The sequence below is a fragment of the Bidens hawaiensis genome, unplaced genomic scaffold (genome assembly GCF_021521415.1).
Source record: "Bidens hawaiensis isolate Kalapana, Puna unplaced genomic scaffold, B.hawaiensis_p1.1 tig00034160_1, whole genome shotgun sequence".
Lineage (NCBI taxonomy): Eukaryota > Viridiplantae > Streptophyta > Magnoliopsida > Asterales > Asteraceae > Bidens > Bidens hawaiensis.
The window spans coordinates 24,476-42,052 of NW_027495881.1; the positions used below are offsets into that span (position 1 = coordinate 24,476).

At 31.5% G+C, this 17,577-nt stretch overlaps 1 protein-coding gene across 1 annotated transcript; it reads right to left on the reverse strand.

The window, feature by feature from the left end:
- Positions 1-2,365: 2,365 nt before the first annotated feature.
- Positions 2,366-5,247, reverse strand: LOC143585743 (protein PIGMENT DEFECTIVE 338, chloroplastic-like). Its single transcript, XM_077067455.1, has 8 exons — positions 4,339-5,247; positions 3,883-3,957; positions 3,729-3,800; positions 3,572-3,652; positions 3,037-3,134; positions 2,825-2,950; positions 2,681-2,729; positions 2,366-2,606 (listed from the first exon to the last, which is right to left on the reverse strand). The coding sequence occupies exons 1-8, from the start codon at positions 5,140-5,142 to the stop codon at positions 2,436-2,438; spliced, it is 1,476 nt and encodes a 491-aa protein (XP_076923570.1). The 5' UTR covers positions 5,143-5,247; the 3' UTR covers positions 2,366-2,435.
- Positions 5,248-17,577: the final 12,330 nt, after the last annotated feature.

Genomic DNA, 17,577 nt, shown 5'->3' on the forward strand with positions numbered 1-17,577 from the left:
ATAACTTCTATATATAGTTCTATATAAGTGTTTGAATACAAGATTAATTCCAAGAAATTAGCTCATGTGGCAAGACGAGTTACATTCATGAGCATTACTGTATGTATGATAGTGTTGTATAAGTGTTTTGAGTATATATCCGTAATCCGTTAAACAATCATACAGACTTTCTGTTAAAATACTTTTGTGATCGAGTATTTCATATTTTGTTTAATTATATCTTGTCTTGAATATTATATCAAACAGGAAGTCCCCATAATTAATGGTTCAGAAGGCCTACTTAGTGTATGTAGATACTACATAATTAGGAAAGTCACTATATATCTACAACCAAAATTTACCTATGATGGGGTTTAGTCTAGCATATATAATTATACAATTCGAGCCCATAAAACCCTCAACTGCTTTATGGTTATAAGTTACTTTAATTTCTCCAGTATTTCCATTAAGCAAGATTGATGTCGCTGATGTTTGTTCTTTCTTGGGCAGAATCTTAATTTTCAAAGTTCTTGATTTGTTTTAATTCTTGCAGAGATATGACGTCAAACGATCCTCGATCTATTGGTGAAACATTCTGATGTATAAGTAAGATTTGCAACAACATGCGCATATCATTTTTCTTTTTATAATAGCAGCATTGAGCTCTGTGATGTTGAGGACTCAAGTCTTACTTGAGATATATCGTTGGTTTAAAATTTAGGTTGTGTATGGGTTTGTTTTTGTTTTAAAAACTTACGCTACTGTAATGTGAATTCTATGTACGTGCCGAGTAATTCTATAATGGGTAGTGTCTGATGTATTAGAGTTATTATGTTGTTGATTTTCATGTATAACTAAAGGTGCCAACCTTATATTATGATACTCAGAAGAACTAAAGATTAACAAAACACGGGAACCATCCGAGAAGAAACTTATCGTTAGGAAGATTTTACGAGAGGAAAACATTACGATAAGTCTATACCAAACTTTGAAAGTTGGAAACACAATACGATAAATTGGAGTCTGCTAATTACAAAAAGGGAAATGTACTCCTATTTATATTAGCTTAACTTGTTTCCCAAACACAAATAACTCACAAAAAGATAAATTGCTAATGTTTCGACATTGAATATTTTTTAATTATACGAAGAACATTTAATAAGCAAGCCCCTGGATGTCCCAAACGATGGTGCCAGAGGTCTTTAGATAACGCAGCCAAAACTGGCGGAGAAATCACTTGGGAATGCTCTGGAGCGGTAAGCGGATAAAGTGACTCTAGTTTATCACATTAGCGCATGATGGCAGGTCTAGTTAATAAGTATTCTGAGTTTTATAAGTGCAATCGACATGAAAATACAAGCCAAATGGTCTGACGATTAGGTCATGAGCTACGCTAAAAAAGAGTACCACAAAGAGATGAAAGCTATTTTTAAGTAAGAGTATGTGTGGAATGTTGTTAAACATGAGCCAAAATGGGCCAAAGCGATTCAATAAATAGGAAAAAGACTTTGACTTCGAGAGACTAGATCACATCAGCTCCCGACGCACATACAATTATCAATGTCAATCTCGAAAACATCAATGTCAATCAAATAGTAAGTTTGTGCTTGAAACTTTTGACCCAAAATAATGAATTTCATCCATAATACAATAGCAGACATTAAAACAAGTTGGTTCTGGCTTTTATGCGGTTTGCCACCGTTCAACTTGCTGCATTGCGATTCAGTTTTGGAACAAGGTATAATTGAAACCGAACTGTAATTTCTGGTTTTCAGAAAGTAAAAAATAAAAATAAAAATAACCAAACTAAACCAGACTTGATAAACTCTGCAGGGTTAAGACTTAAGAATCTTGATAAACCAAGAACACACAGCAAGATTTTAGAAACCCCAATTTGGTTTCCATGCAAACTAAGTACAAAGCAGCATGCTTTCATAAAAGTTTATTATAATCATTAACACACAAATTGCAAATCTGATTCTTAAATACTCGGTCTTTAAATGTGAGACTAGCCCGCTTAGTAGAGAGGCATGCCTCTTAAAAGGAAGGTCACAGGTTCAAACCTGGTCAGGGGTGTGTGTTGGTGTAGACTAGAGTAGGAGGAAAAAATTGTTCAGAAAAAAAAAAACACCCGGTTTTTAATATGAAAGCAGCGTATGTCTTTACTTAAATCAAGAAAAGTAACTTCAAAAATGTTCATTGCAAGCTCCCAAACTTATATTTAAATATAACAAAAAGTACGCGAATTAAGAATTTAAAGTTCAATCCCAACAAACTGCACCTCTAACTACATAGACTATGCTCCCAGGACACTAGAAACAACACGACCTCTAATTTCTTGTTTAAGGGACACTCGATACAGAATCTGGCATGTACAAACATACATATAACCTTGTTCACACTGTTGAAATATTTGGTTTTTCTTTGTGTGTCAGCCAAGGGTAAAATTGTCATTTTCATTCGTCTTCTCTTTCAAATTTGAACCACTTCCAATTTGCATACATATTTTCTTCATCATTGAAGGGCAAGGTGTCCAATGAAGGTTGTTCTGACATTCGAGTAGGTGAAACGGGTGGAATCTTTTGCCTGTACTTCTTTGCCATTTCTGCAGCTTCTGAAAATACTTTCTGCAAAATAAAAACAACCTTAAATTATCGAGAAAACGGCATTTTGGTAAAAAAAAATGAAAAATATAAACTACCTCCTTGTTTGACAGGAACAAGCCCGGTTCACTCTCAAGCTCTGCAGTACTGTTTCACAAGATCAAAGATTAATAAACAATATGTTAAGAAGAAAACTTAAAACACATGTAAGAAAGGGACAAAGGGTAGTTTGGTCATTTAACCTGAGGGAGATTTTGTCAGGGAACATTGATTTCACGACCAAAACTTTGACTTTTTCATCAAGCGCTAGTACGTCAGTGACGGAATCAAGTTCTCCTCTAGTGATATTAGATATATGCAACAATCCGCTGAAAATTAATATAAGAACAACTAATGAGAAACATGAATAAATAAATCAAAGTCAAAAAGTTGTATTTTGATATTATATAATCACCTTCGATTACTTTCACCGATCCTTATTTGAGCACCATAAGGAAATATTTTCCTCACTGTTCCTTCTAAAAGTGTTCCTTCTTTAAGATGTATTGTATTCTGTAAATGTTACACATTCCAGATATTATTGACATGTATTATTTTTACCTTTTTAGTGTACATAAATGCAATGTATCACCTTTTTAGTGTACATAAATGCAATGTATCATTGTATCTCTCGTTTAATAAAGGATACTGAACTTGATATACAAATATAACAATGTTAAGCAAAATAATCTCATTAGGAGCGCTATTATGACTATAATAAAGGGTTAATACCATAAAAAATAAACATTTTATGACATTTCTAAACAAATTTAGGGACTTTATTTTTTGCAAACTAAAAAGGCATCTTAGTGTTATATGGTATTAACCCTACAATAGAAAAACATTTTTTTAATTAATTTTGGAAATATATAATGTAGTAAATATATAAAATTTAACAAAAAGAGACGGTAAACTCATGATGATGTAAGCAAAAAGAGAAAAAGACCAACCCAGGCTTCCTTTTGACTAATAATCAAGTCATTAGTATCCTCGCTTATTCGAGTAATTTGAACATACATGCGACGTCCCACCTACATTTATCAACAATTCCCATCAATAACTGCCAAATGATCCGACTAATAACCACCATACAGTGAAGTAACTCACATTTTCTTTCAACTCGGTGAAGTTATTAACACGATTGACGAGTTCAACTTTAGGAAGAAAAGCACGTAATCCCTACAAAAATCAAAAGTCTTAAAATAAAAATTCCTAAAAAATATATACAGTGGTGAGAAAGTCAAGATAATTAGAGCTAAACCTCAATTCTTGTGAGAAGACCGCCAGTATTCCACTCTGTAATTTTAACCTCTATTGGTTCATTAAATTGTTTAATCTGCAAGAACCATGATCTTAGTGCAACTATAACAAAAATCAAGTGCATTGTGTATAACAAAAATAAAACCTTGATTCTCATACAAAAGTGACTAGCATCAATTAGCATGCATCATACAAGTTATAGATATTTTAAAGTTAACACTGTACACTGTGCACTGCACACATATAGAATTTATTGATCCAAGAAGCACAAAAAGGCTTAATAAAAAGTTACATGTCTATCTAATATTACGCCTACGCATAGCAAAACTATCACTAGTCAAGAAAGTAATGTCATTTAGCTAATTAAGAATTCACTAACAAAAAACTTAGCAAAATTTCAAAATCTTTTTTTTTTACGACGATTTCATCAAAAAGCTTGAAGAAATGAGAAAAAAACCTGCCTCACTCGATGCCAGGCCAATTTACGAAACAACCGACGCGTGGAAATCAACGGTCTACCACTAAGAGTCCTACCCAAAACTTCAGCAAACAAAACCGTCCCGTGCTCAACAACCGGCTTCCCTGCCATCGGACCGCCACTTAACGCCTCCTCATTTCTCACAATTCCCATCTTCCCATTCACCATAAACTCTTCCCCATTATCCTCAAAATCACACAACAAAGAATCCAACTCTTTATCATATAAAGGAAGCACCTCTTTCGTTAACATTGTCGCCAACAAATCCGCACCAATATTAACATCGAGCTTATACTCGTTCCCGGAAACCACAACACCGACAACAAAATCACCCGGTTGCGGGTCGTAATACTCTACCGAAACCATCTTATCCTCATTAACATCAACTAAACTATCCTCAATTACATCTTCTGAATCACTAACTTCTTCTACAGATTTGCCATCTCTAAAGAACTTATAAAAGGGCTCCAAGGCCTCATCTTTATCGGGCTTATTGTATTCGATTTCGGGCTCGGGTTCGGGTACATTAACAGGCATTGGTGATGGTTTACCCAGCAATCCCAGCTCTTCAATTTCATTTTCTTGATTTTTGGTTTGATGGGTGTTGGTGAATTCGTCAATTAGGTCATTGTTGGAGCAATTGAAGACATGGGTGTTTCTAAAGATCGAGTATTTTGTGGGAAAAGGTGGGTTTTTGAAGGGTTTTGGTGAATTGGGGTATAGAGTGAATTTGTTAATGGTGGTTTTGCAAGTTATGAAGGCTGCAAATGGAAGAAGAGACATGTCTTGTTTATCATATGAAATTGTTCTCCAGATTGGAAGTTGGAAATGGAACCAATTTGTTTGCGTTATCTTTGGGATTGTTGTCTCCTTATCTTGTGATTTCAATGGGCTAGCTAGTGTGTTGTGAGGTGAAAAAAAAAGAGCAAATTATCAAAATAGCTCATTTTATGAGAGAAAAAACATCAAATAGCACGTGAGATTTTAAAATCCCAAAATAGCCTTTCAAATCTCACGTACATGTGAGTTTATGAGATTCCTCGTGACTTTTCGTGGACGAATCAGATTCTGCCAAGTGTGTTCCACTCCCACCTACCCCGATATTTTTCATCCCAAATCTGTCGGAAACGTAACTTTTGACACCAAATATAACCTGGAAAAAACCAACTGTAACGTGATGTTTCAAGCTGTTTTTATCGGCAACGTGAGTTTTCAAATAAGATTGATTTTGAGTTATTTTGAAATTCATCTCCTTAGATGAATTTCATATGAATTTCGTTTTTTTTTTAAAAAGGCAATCATCTTCATCATCTTCTTCATCTTCTTCATATTCATCTTCATCATCTTCTTCTTCATATTCATCTTCATCACATTCATTAATAATAATCCCACCACCTCCTCCAACCATATAACACCACCTTCTACACTCTCCACCCACCGCCGTCGGAGACAACAAAACGGCATCGGAAAAGCCGTCGGAATGCGGCGGAGAATCGTCGGAATCCGCGGTGGGAACGTAAACACACAAATTAGAAGCTAAAGCCATCTTCACCTTCCTCTATTTGCTATTGCCCATTATTATTTAACAGATCTGGAAGTGGGTTTTTGATAATTTGATAATATTGTTAATAATAATAATAATAATAATAATAATAATAAGAGAAAATTCCCGATATCGTTAGTTTGTTTGGATCTCACCAGATGATGATGATAATAAGGATGTTGGTGGGTCAAGGGTGTAGAAGGTGGTGTTATATGGTTGGAGGGGGTGGTGGGATTATTATTAATGAATGTGATGAAGAAGATGATGAAGATGAATATGAAGAAGATGATTGCCTTTTTCAAATAAACGAAATTCATATGAAATTCATCTAAGGAGATGAATTTCAAAATAACTCAAAATCAATCTTATTTGAAAACTCACGTTGCCGATAAAAACAGCTTGAAATACCACGTTACAGTTGGTTTTTTTTTCAGGTTATATTTTGTGTTAAAAGTTACGTTTCCGACAGATTTGGGATGAAAAATATCGGGGTAGGTGGGAATGGAACACACTTGGCAGAATCTGATTCGTCCACGAAAAGTCACGGGGAATCTCACAAACTCACGTGTACGTGAGATTTGAAAGGCTATTTTGGGAATTTGAAATCTCACATGCTATTTGATGTTTTATCTCTCATGAAATGGGCTATTTTGGTAATTTGCTCAAAAAAAAAAAACAGGACCCGAAAAAAATCGGAACCGGTTTTCTTTATACTCGGGTTTATAATAACCGAACTCATACCCGACACTACCAGTAGGGTACGGATAGGGTATGCATTTCAGTACCAAAACTCGTACCCGAATCGGACCCGATTTGTACCCGATAATACCTGAAAACCGGAACCGGTTCCATACCTGGAACCCCTACCTGGAACCAGGATTTTCCAGTACCCGAAACCGTCTTTTTCAAATACATGATCTATACCCGAAATTACCTGAAAATACCCGAAAAATATCTCTAAAAAGTGCAACCCCAGCAAAAATCCAATCTATACCCAATAAAAATACTGGAAAAACCCCGATACAAAAATAGGGTATTCAAATACCCGGTTTTAGAATATCTGATTCAATACCCGACCCGAACCCGATACATAGGGTATGGTTTTTAGAGGCAATGCCCGGATCCGAACATGACCTGGGTATTTCCGATACCCGATTTTTCAATACCCAGTCATACCCAGAACCGGGTATTTGAAAAACCCGAATTATGCACCTTTAGTGTGTTGTGTTGTAAATGAACTGAACGTTTGGTGAACTGTTCGTGGGTTGTATAGCGGGAAGTTCATTTATGTTCATCCATTTAATAAATGATTGGACGTGAGCAAGAATTTCGTTTGATTAACTAAATGAATGAACAAGAACAAAGGCCATATTAGTGCACGTTTAATAATGTGTTTGTTTACGTCCGTTTATGTGTTGTTATTGTATGTTTGTTTATGTTTATTCATTAAAGAGTTTTAATAATTTTAATGACTACTCAAATCTTTATCATATACATTTAACAAAAATAATCAACTATAAAGCAAATGAGTCTTGTGTGATAATTTATACATAAAATTAACATACAAATATGAATGTTAATAAACACCAACACAAATTTGATAGTCGGACTCAATCATTGACACTAACTATTATCGGTTACTCCACTTAAATAAAACATTGTTTGTAGAGGTGCACATAAAACCTGAATCTGGAACCACACCCAAAAAAAACCCGAAACTGGGCTTTTTTTAACTGGGGTTTTTATACCCGAACCCGACCCTACTCGTAAGGTATGGGTAGGGTATGACTTTCAATGTTGAAACCTGAACCCGAGCATGTACCCGATAATACCCGAAACCCGGTTCTAGTTATATCCGAAACTCGGTTCTAGTTATACCTGAAACCTCGGTTTTTTGCATGCCCAAACCGAGTTTTTTGCATACCTGGATATTAATGTTTGTGCGCCTATGTATGTGTAGCACTTGGCGCTAATTGTATGACTACCCATATAGATCTTCTTCCATTCTCCAACGTATTTTTTTGGGGGCAATATATTGTTTAGATCAACACCTTTGTCTTTTGATATACCAAACAAGAAAATACAAAAAAACAAAAACAAAACCACTCAAAATTAGCGGTTAGTGTCCTTTTAAATTTTGACATTTTATATGTTTTTAATGTATCTCTAGTTTTATACACAATAATAAGTAGTATAAAATAGTCGGTTGGCATTTGGTTTTAGTCACAACTCACAAGTCACAACACTTGAAGAAAATGGCTTCCTCTTCTGTTGGCACTGTTTCTAGTTCTACAGCTCGATTATCACCAATTTGGGTTCATTTCGAGTTATGTCAAATGTCGTCTGGTCCAGTGAAAGCTCGTTGCATTCATTGTGGTTCCATGTTGAGGTCAGATTCAATAATGATTTTGAATCAACATGTGAAATCATGTCAAGCAGCTCGGGTCGGAAGACTTTTTAAAAAAACAATTGGAACTCAGGACCCGCGCGACTAAATGAGACAATCACCTTCTTCGAAGACGATTTAGTGGTTTTATTTTATCTAGAAGGACCGAAAGTGTCTATGTAGAAAATGGGTTTTCTTTAATACACGAAAATAGGGTATTCAAATACCCAGAAAACGGGTTATTACAATACCCGAAAATAGGGTATTCAAAAACCCGACCCAAATCCGGTACATAGGGTATGGTTTTTCAAGCCAATACTTGGACCCGAACCCGACATGGGTATTGCTAACCGGATCATACCCGAACCCGGTTTCATACCCGAACCCAGGTTTTTCTAATACCCGATTTGTGCACCTCTAATTGTTTGTGTTCGTTCGTTTGTGTCCGTGAACTGTTCACAAACAAATTCATTTCCTTAATGAACGAATACAAACATGAAATTTTGTTCGGTTAGTTGTTCGTTAATTGTTACTTGTCCGATAAAATCTTAAGGATAAACTTGAACAATACCTTGTTCGGTTCGTTTATACTTATATGGGCTTTTAATGTTAAAATTAAATTAAGGCAGGGGCAAATGAAGACGACATTTTATTTGTTTACTTATTGGGGTGGGTCGTTGGGATGGTGAAGGAAATAAGTTGGGTCGAGTGGCCGGCCCATTAGCTCTTATCTTATCCTTAATTTTCATCTTATGTTTTTATTATATGGCTTATTATTTATTTCTACAAATGGAATATTAATCATAGCTAGATTAACAATAATGAAAGGCTTCAAATTAGTCGGTGAAGAACATATATAAAGACCAAATGCGACATCTTTTCATCTCTAATATAGAATATCAAGTTGTTTAGTCATAGTCCAAACTTGTACAACCAAATTAAAACACAATAACAAAAAAACGTGTCACAACATGATCCCAAAATGTAAAATATAAATTCCTAGAATGATTTTGTACTATAGATGTTAGATGCCACGTATAACAACTAATTCGATAACTGGTAGGGTTTTCGTAACATTATATTAGATTATTAGATAACCATTGTGTCAAATTAATTTATAGTTTTATATAACCAGATGAATTAACTTTATTTGTTTTAAGACTGTAAGAGGTTGGATTAATTAAAAAGTGCTTTAGGAGTAATTTATTCATCAATGATGACAATTAACCATTTAATAACATAAACTCATAATTAAAGAAACCATTTGATGCAAAGCTGTCAACCCACTTGGAATATAAAAAGGACTAGAATGCAAAACATGACGTGCTGAAGGTGGACCATGACAATATTTTACTTTTGTAAACTTTTATTTTACAATCGCTAAGTAAACACTAAAATATGATTATTGTTTTGTAGCATGGAGCGGGTTTAATTAGCGTTTAAACATGTACATTATCTTATTTAAGGATTGTCCCTACATGAAGAATTAATTCTCACTTTTAGAAACTAATTGATTATATGAAACTTAACCAGGTTTTATGTGACTCGGGTTTGATTCCTACCAACGTTATTTAGTTTCAAATACACCAGGGTGATGATGGGAGACTAGGCGAGTATGTGACTTTCACCAGTTGGATCCTTGAACTGAACGAGTTTTATCTCACCGCACGGTTGTGTCTTCGGGCGAGTGTTCACGGGCGTTAGCCTTAGGTGTGAATTTTTCCTGGAATGAAAGACGAGTGTATCCCGAAGCTGTGAAATTAGCCAGTAGCTCATTTGAAGGATTCGTTGGCCGTTAAAATAATAATAATAATAATAATAATAATAATAATAATAATAATAATAATAATATGAAACTTAACCAAATCTGATGGTGTCTTTAAAAATCTTTTTATATCATATATTTGTATAAGTTTATTTATACAAACAACCTGTTTAGAAAAACTAAGAAGAAAGAACTACACACACCAAGACCACCAAGTGACCAAGACTACTCTAGCATATATTCTTCTCGCGGGGTGTGCACGGTTTAGGTTCGATTCCGATTCGACTATTAGTCTCAACCAAAACTGAAATCATCGGTTAATCCTGTTTATTAATATTAACTAATCGGGTTTCAGTTAATTGGTTCATTTTATTTGGTTAATTACCAAAACCAAATATGGGGTTAAAATTTTTCTTTGAAATATATGACATGGATGCATAAATACATTAATGGATGTATAAATATATGAAATGAGGGTGTAACTACATGAAATGCAAATGTAAGACATGAAATACATGAAATGAGGGTATAAAATCTCAAAATATGAAAGTATGCATGGTTTCATTCGATTAATTTCGGTTAACCGATGGTATTAAAAAACGATTGTTAATCAATTCGGCTTTCCGTTAGTTTCAGTCCAGTATTGTTGGTTTCTCGATTTGGTCTTGTTAACAGTTTGGTTATTGTTCACCCTTACTTTCACTATACCTAAATTCGATTATGAGGGCCTTTGCCCTTTGTAGCAACACTTGATAGAATGATGATACGATCCTATTATTATATTATATTAACAAGTTTATATTATTATTATTATTTAAGTTTATCTTTTATTTAGTTTTCTTATTGTATTATAATTAGGTTTTTCTATTATTTATCTTTTCCAATTATTATGTGTTTTGTTTTCATATATATTGTAATCTTGTTTAAGAAAAAAGAGGAAGAAAGAATTATTATTTTGGGTTTATTTTCTCTTCTTCTCTTGTGTTCTTGGGAGATTGACGGTTGTCTCGAATAAACCGTAACAAATGATAATTTAATGGATTTCAACATAATATCCTCATGTAGTGATGTGATATAATAAGATACTGTCAATTTTCTAAAAGTAAGATTAATAATCGTTTGGTAAGGTGTCACTTTCTGTTAAAAAAGTGAAAATTTCAATGCAAACAGTAACACATTAAAAGAAATTTTTAATTTTGTCATTTTTAATGGCCATTTTCGTCCCTGTGGTTTACTACTTTCGCCACTTCAGTCCAAAATTTTTAATTTTGTCAATTTAGTCCTCATAGTTTTAAATATTAGCCAATTACGTCCCATCCGTCTAACGGCATCCAGCTATGCCGTTAGTTTAAGGGTATTTTTGTCTTTCTCCTTTTAATTTTGAGTTAATGGTCATTTTAGTCCCTGTGGTTTGATATCTTTGCCAATTCAGTCCAAAGTTTAAAAATTTGTCAATTTAATGTTCAGTTTAATTCAGTTTTTTTTATTTTTTATGTTTTTTGTTTATAACCCTGAAGAGCATAATTCAAGCCCAAAACCATCGAGCAACCTCAAATAATGGTATGCGTTTACTCTGTTGACAACAGTAATCATACCCCCCTCCCCTTATATTTAGTTTCTAGACATTTCCTAAAATCTTCTCCATGGTGGAATTCAATGGTAAAGTGGTCAAGGTAATTCCCTGAAACCGAATTATACAGAAAAAACTAAAAATTGTTTTGTTGATTAATGTATAATAGTTGATTACGACCCAGATTTTCGTTATGATATGTTAATCTCTAAACCCTAAATATTATGCATTCATCAAAGAAACGATTTTTAGTTTTTTCCGTACAATTCGGTTTCACAGAATTGCTTTGACCACTTTACCATTGAATTCCACCATGGGGGAGAGTTTAGGAACCGTCTAGAAACTAAATACGAGAGGAGGGGGTATGATTACTGTTGTCGACAGAGTAAATGCAGACTTGTTTTGGGCTTGGATAATGCTCTCTAGGGTTATAGAAAAAAAACTGACTTAAATTGACAAAATTTCAAACTTTGGACTGAATTGGCAAAAGTAACAAACCACAGGGACGAAAATGACCAATAACTCAAAATAAAAAGGAGAAAGACAAAAATACCCTTGAACTAACGGCATAGCTGGATGCCGTTAGACGGATAGGACGTAATTGGCTAATATTTAAAACTATGAGGACTAAATTGACAAAAATACAAATTTTGGACTGAAGTGGCGAAAGTAGCAAACCACAGGGACGAAAATGGCTATTAACTCAAAGAAATTTATGTGCTTAAAACTTTTATATGTTTAAAGTAGTGATGCTGAATTGTTCAACTTCATCATGTTGTCACATGAGATTGACATATGTTTTCTATACTGTATCCCTATTAGACCCGATTAGTTTATCTATCTGAAAAGAGGAAAATTTCAAAAATGTTCAAATCAAAATGCTCTACAAAATGTTCATCAGAATCCAAAATTCTCTGAATGTTTGTCGTTAACACGTCAGAGTTGACCGTTTATTCATGTCAGTTGACAGCTTTTCTAATCCTATATAAGGCTATAGCAACGCGGCACATTGAAAAATTTTGGTCAAACCGACCAATTTTTGTGTTAGTTCCGAGTAAATTATTTGCGACTATAAATAGTATAATTTTAACTATTATATTCCTTCTTTAAAAGAAACTAGGGTATAGCCCGTGTTACACACGGGTGGAAAAACATATCAATAAATCATATAAATATAGACAACATATTCAACCAACACAAATATATTCTAAGCAAGATGATACTTTTCGGCTGTCAAAGTAATAAACTAATTATTAATCTTAATACAATAGGTTATAAGAGAGAAATAGGAAACTTTAAAAAATATAATCAGCAAATTACCAAGATTATTGTGAAAATCTCGCAAATATTATAGAAATATGTTGCTTTCAAAAACTCTTCATCAAGAGATGACAACAACTTCAATGGAATTGGTCTGTGAATGTTTAAATCATTGTATTTAGCAATCCAAACATACTACAAATGACAAATATTATTAAATAAAAGTAATATATTCAAAAAATATTAATAAAAATATATAGGAAGAAAAAACATTTAGTAATTGTTAACATCATTACTTTATTTAAAATTAATTTCATTATATGATTTTTTTTACAATTGTATACATTAATCTTGATATTTATGTGTAATTAAAAATTATTCAAATATTAATTAAATGATAATTGCATCATTTGAAATTAAAAGTACAACTCTAATACAATTAATATGTTATAAACAAAATGGATTCATATATATATGTTAAAAACGGTTACAAAAGTTTAAATAAACATACATATCTACCTATACTATGAGTTGGACAACAAAACCTTGTTACTTATTATAATCTAAATATATAATATACAAGTAAAACATATAGGTAACATTTATAAATTTATCTAACAGAACAACGTAATTGGTATATATTCATTCATTCCTACGTTTATATAGACATTATTGGTTATAAACTTGGTATTAAATCTTTTCTGATTGATTAATTTTTTGTTATCACTTGTTATCACATAGAGCTTATGTTCTTATATATTTATCAAATAATTGTATATATAAAACAAAGAAAGTGTTATAGTTAAAGACGTCATAACTAATAAATTAATTAGTGGTCAACATATATCGCAAACACTTAAATTCAAACGATTTACATATATAAAAAGTATAAATTGTTTTGAAGTTGGCAAAATATAATATCATTAATTATGATTATATCATTTTGGTCAAATTATAGTTAGTTATCACAATATTTGAAATCATTCTTAAAATACATAAATCTTTGTAACAATATTATTAGTGTAATTAAAATAAATTTGAGCTTAAATAATTAAATTTGACTTCCATAATCACTCGGGTCTTTTAGAAAGCGTTAATAATTTAATTAACTTTTATAATTAATTAATTTAATTTGACTTCCACAATTAAGTAAATGGAAATCAAATTGTAAATTAATTAATTACCTTAAATATCTTTAAACAAAAATCAACAGTTATAAATTGAATTAAAGGTAATTAATTTGCAATGATTTACGTGAAATCAAGGAAATACATTGAATATATAAAATATAATGTAAATGCTTATTTGAATTAAATTATTATATTGCAAATCTTGTAATTAAAATCATGGAAACTTTATAAATTATTTATTGGGTTTTCCATATATAACATAATTGGTTATATATAGAAAATATAATGTATCTTTACAATATAATAACAAAATAATGTTATAAGTCAAAGATATTGAAATATAAAAATGGTAAGGTGTAAATGTTATTATTTCAGTCAAAATAAGATGTAACAACTGATTAGAAAAAGTAATAAATTAATAATAACAAAAATACTAAAATTATAATAATTATAATAAATTATAGAGATTATCATTAATAAATAGATAAATATAAGATACAAATAAATTTTTCTTTAATACATCGGTTCTGATTAAAATATATTAAATGGACTAAACCAACAACTATATATGATTGATTATATAAAAATCAAATAAATTACATGAATTGTGAAAAAATACATACATACATGAATAATAACAAAAATATACATCAATATTAAACAAAAAATAAGATATCTTATCAACAAATCTTCAACCCATGAAATTAGCTACATCAAGTTGGGAACATAACCTAAAATGAGAAAATTAAATATTAATATTCGTTTTACAAATAATAAATTTTAACTGTGGTAATGTTACATGTTATGAAATGTTTGACCAGTAATTCATAAAATTCAACTTTAATTTAAATTTGAAAATTTATAAATTTTAAATTACATCATTTTAGAAATAATAAATTTTAGTGATGGTAATTTTAGACATTATGAATGTTTGTTTAATCAGCCATTTAAAAAGTTCGACTTAAACTTAAATTCAAATTTAATGTTTGACCAGGCAACTTAAAAATGTTTGACCAGCTTAATGTTTGACCAGCAATTAAAATCAACTTTAATTTAAATTTGAAAATTTAAACTTTTTAAATCAAATCGTTTTAGAAAATAATAAATTGTAATGATGGTAAGTTTAGACGTTATGGAATATTGACCAACCATTTACAAGTTTCAACTTTAACTTAAATTCGGAATTTAAAATTCAAAATTGTAATCGTTTTAGAAATAAAAAAAAATAGTCGTGGTAATGCTACATGTTATGGAATGTTAAACCACTGATTTACAAAATGTTCTAATTGATAACTGGAATATTTGAATCGCGTTACCGGAAAAACGAAATAGGGAAAATCTCCATTGTATCTTCGATTTTGATATAGAACCTAAAGAGATTATAATAAAATCATATAATAATTAATATAAATACAAACAAAAACGGAAAACAAAAACAATTGTAAATGAAATAAGGAATAATATGATGATCGGACATTAGAGTAACAAATAAAACTTTACCGGAAAACCGTAGTAATATCAAAATATCAATTCAATCTTGGATTTTGATATACAGCCTAAAGAGATTATTACAAAATCAAATAACAATTAAAATAAATATAAAACCTTATCGGAAAAAGATTTAACCTTGCCTGAAAATCATATAACATTGTTGGCCATTAGAGTATAATATATAACCTTATCGGAAAACAATTCCGATCTACATTACCGGAATATTGAAGATGGTGGAGTTAGTAAGCCGAGAGAGAGAGAGAGAGAGAGAGAGAGATATTAAAATGATTAAGATAGGATAATCTTAAGGTTTACAAATAGTGTAGAGATGATTTGTCAATAATAGGAAAGGTGACGTGGTAGCATAATAGACAATATGAGAATGGAAACTTGGTGAATTAGATGCATAGGTGGATAGGCTAGTAGATGGACATGTGAAGGAATTGTATTGATTTAATAGATTAGTAAGATGATGAAGTCTTCCTCGTCACATGCACCGAAAGCCTAAAATAACACCTGAAAAGACTTCTATTGTGATCACAACACAATAATTTCATGATAAAACAAAAACTTTGGAAAAGACATCAATACATTGTACATACATATACGTGAGGTTTGTATGAGATAAGAGTTCCAACATTGTTCTTAAGTAGAAAAGTATACATTATGTGATACTTTTACTAGTGTAATAAGCTGAATAATTGGTGAAATGTGTAACTTCAATCTATATACATGCATCATGCATGTGATGTTAGGTTTTTGGAACAATTATTGAAATTACTAGATTCCCCTAATAATTAATATCAAGATTAAACAATTTATGTGTGTAATAACACTTTATTAATAATATTTATCTTATAATAACTAAAATCTTTAAAAATGGTTTACATTCATCTTTAAATCGGTACCGAACCGGCTGACCAAAGCAAACTTGATCTCGAACATCTCACGTCGGTTTTGTTAAAAGAGAAATGAACCGTTATGTAACAGTGGTTTTCGGGATTTAACCGGCTGAACTATTAAATCAAAGTGCAAACCACAAGCCAATGCCTTCTATTTAGATTGTGTCTTCATGTATCTGTATTATCTAATAAATAAATTACTTTCTTTATCCCATTAAAAGTGTCTATATTTTTTTTTTATTTGTTCTATTACAAATGTTCGATTTCAAAATTTATTAGCCAATTTCAGAGTTAATAAATAAATTACTTTCTTTATCCCATTAAAAGTGTCTATATTTTCTTTTTTATTTGTTCTACTACAAATGTTCGATTTCAAAATTTATTAGCCAATTTCAAAGTTTAATATTAAACACGCACACATAGCATTAATAAACAATATTGATTGACCCAATTTCCAATGACATTATTGCCATTTGGTAAACAAAAAAAAGTAATAATTTAATTTACCTTAAAATTTTTGTTTTTCAAATCATGACACTAAAAGAGGAAATGATGAAGTACTTTTTATAGTTGAGATACTATAAGTTGGGGTCAATAGGACCTAATCTCATTGGTCCGTGTCAAATGAGTTGGCGTATAAGTGTGCGGGTTGAATCCCACAATAAATGAATGTTTATACTCGAGCTCTGAATAATATGATCAAAAGTGTTAAGTCGGTATAAACCATCTAACAAAAACGACTTGACAAGATATGGGCCTCAAGTAAAGGGAGGAAAACAAACCTTTGAATTTATCTTTTTTAACATATCTAAGAAAAACAAAATAACATATTGGTCACCAGTTTTAATAATAATAAATTTATATAATGTCTAATTGTCTATGAACAACCCTTGAATATTGTGGTGTATTAGATTTCTCTTGTTGGATTCGGAATAAATCAATAATGCTATTTGGAACAAAGACACAACATATAACATTTATTTGGTTGTTTGCATGAAAACGACAATTCATAATTGTGGCTGTATAAATATATATATATATATATCATTTTTGCCAACTAATGAACTACCGAACATGTACAAGTATCATATTGTCGAGATGGTTGTTATCATTTGATCACTGGATACCATTTGATAGCCCCACATACCATTTTGATGCAACATAGCTTCAT

What these genes read in the sequence shown, in the direction of transcription:
- LOC143585743 (XM_077067455.1), bottom strand. Translation starts at nt 5,142, where the DNA reads ATGTCTCTTCTTCCATTTGCAGCCTTCATAACTTGCAAAACCACCATT. An exon ending in CCTGGCATCGAGTGAGGCAG is followed by an intron (nt 3,958 to 4,338) that starts GTTTTTTTCTCA and finishes TGGTTCTTGCAG; the next exon opens with ATTAAACAATTTAATGAACC. An exon ending in TGTTCCTGTCAAACAAGGAG is followed by an intron (nt 2,607 to 2,680) that starts GTAGTTTATATT and finishes TTTATTTTGCAG; the next exon opens with AAAGTATTTTCAGAAGCTGC.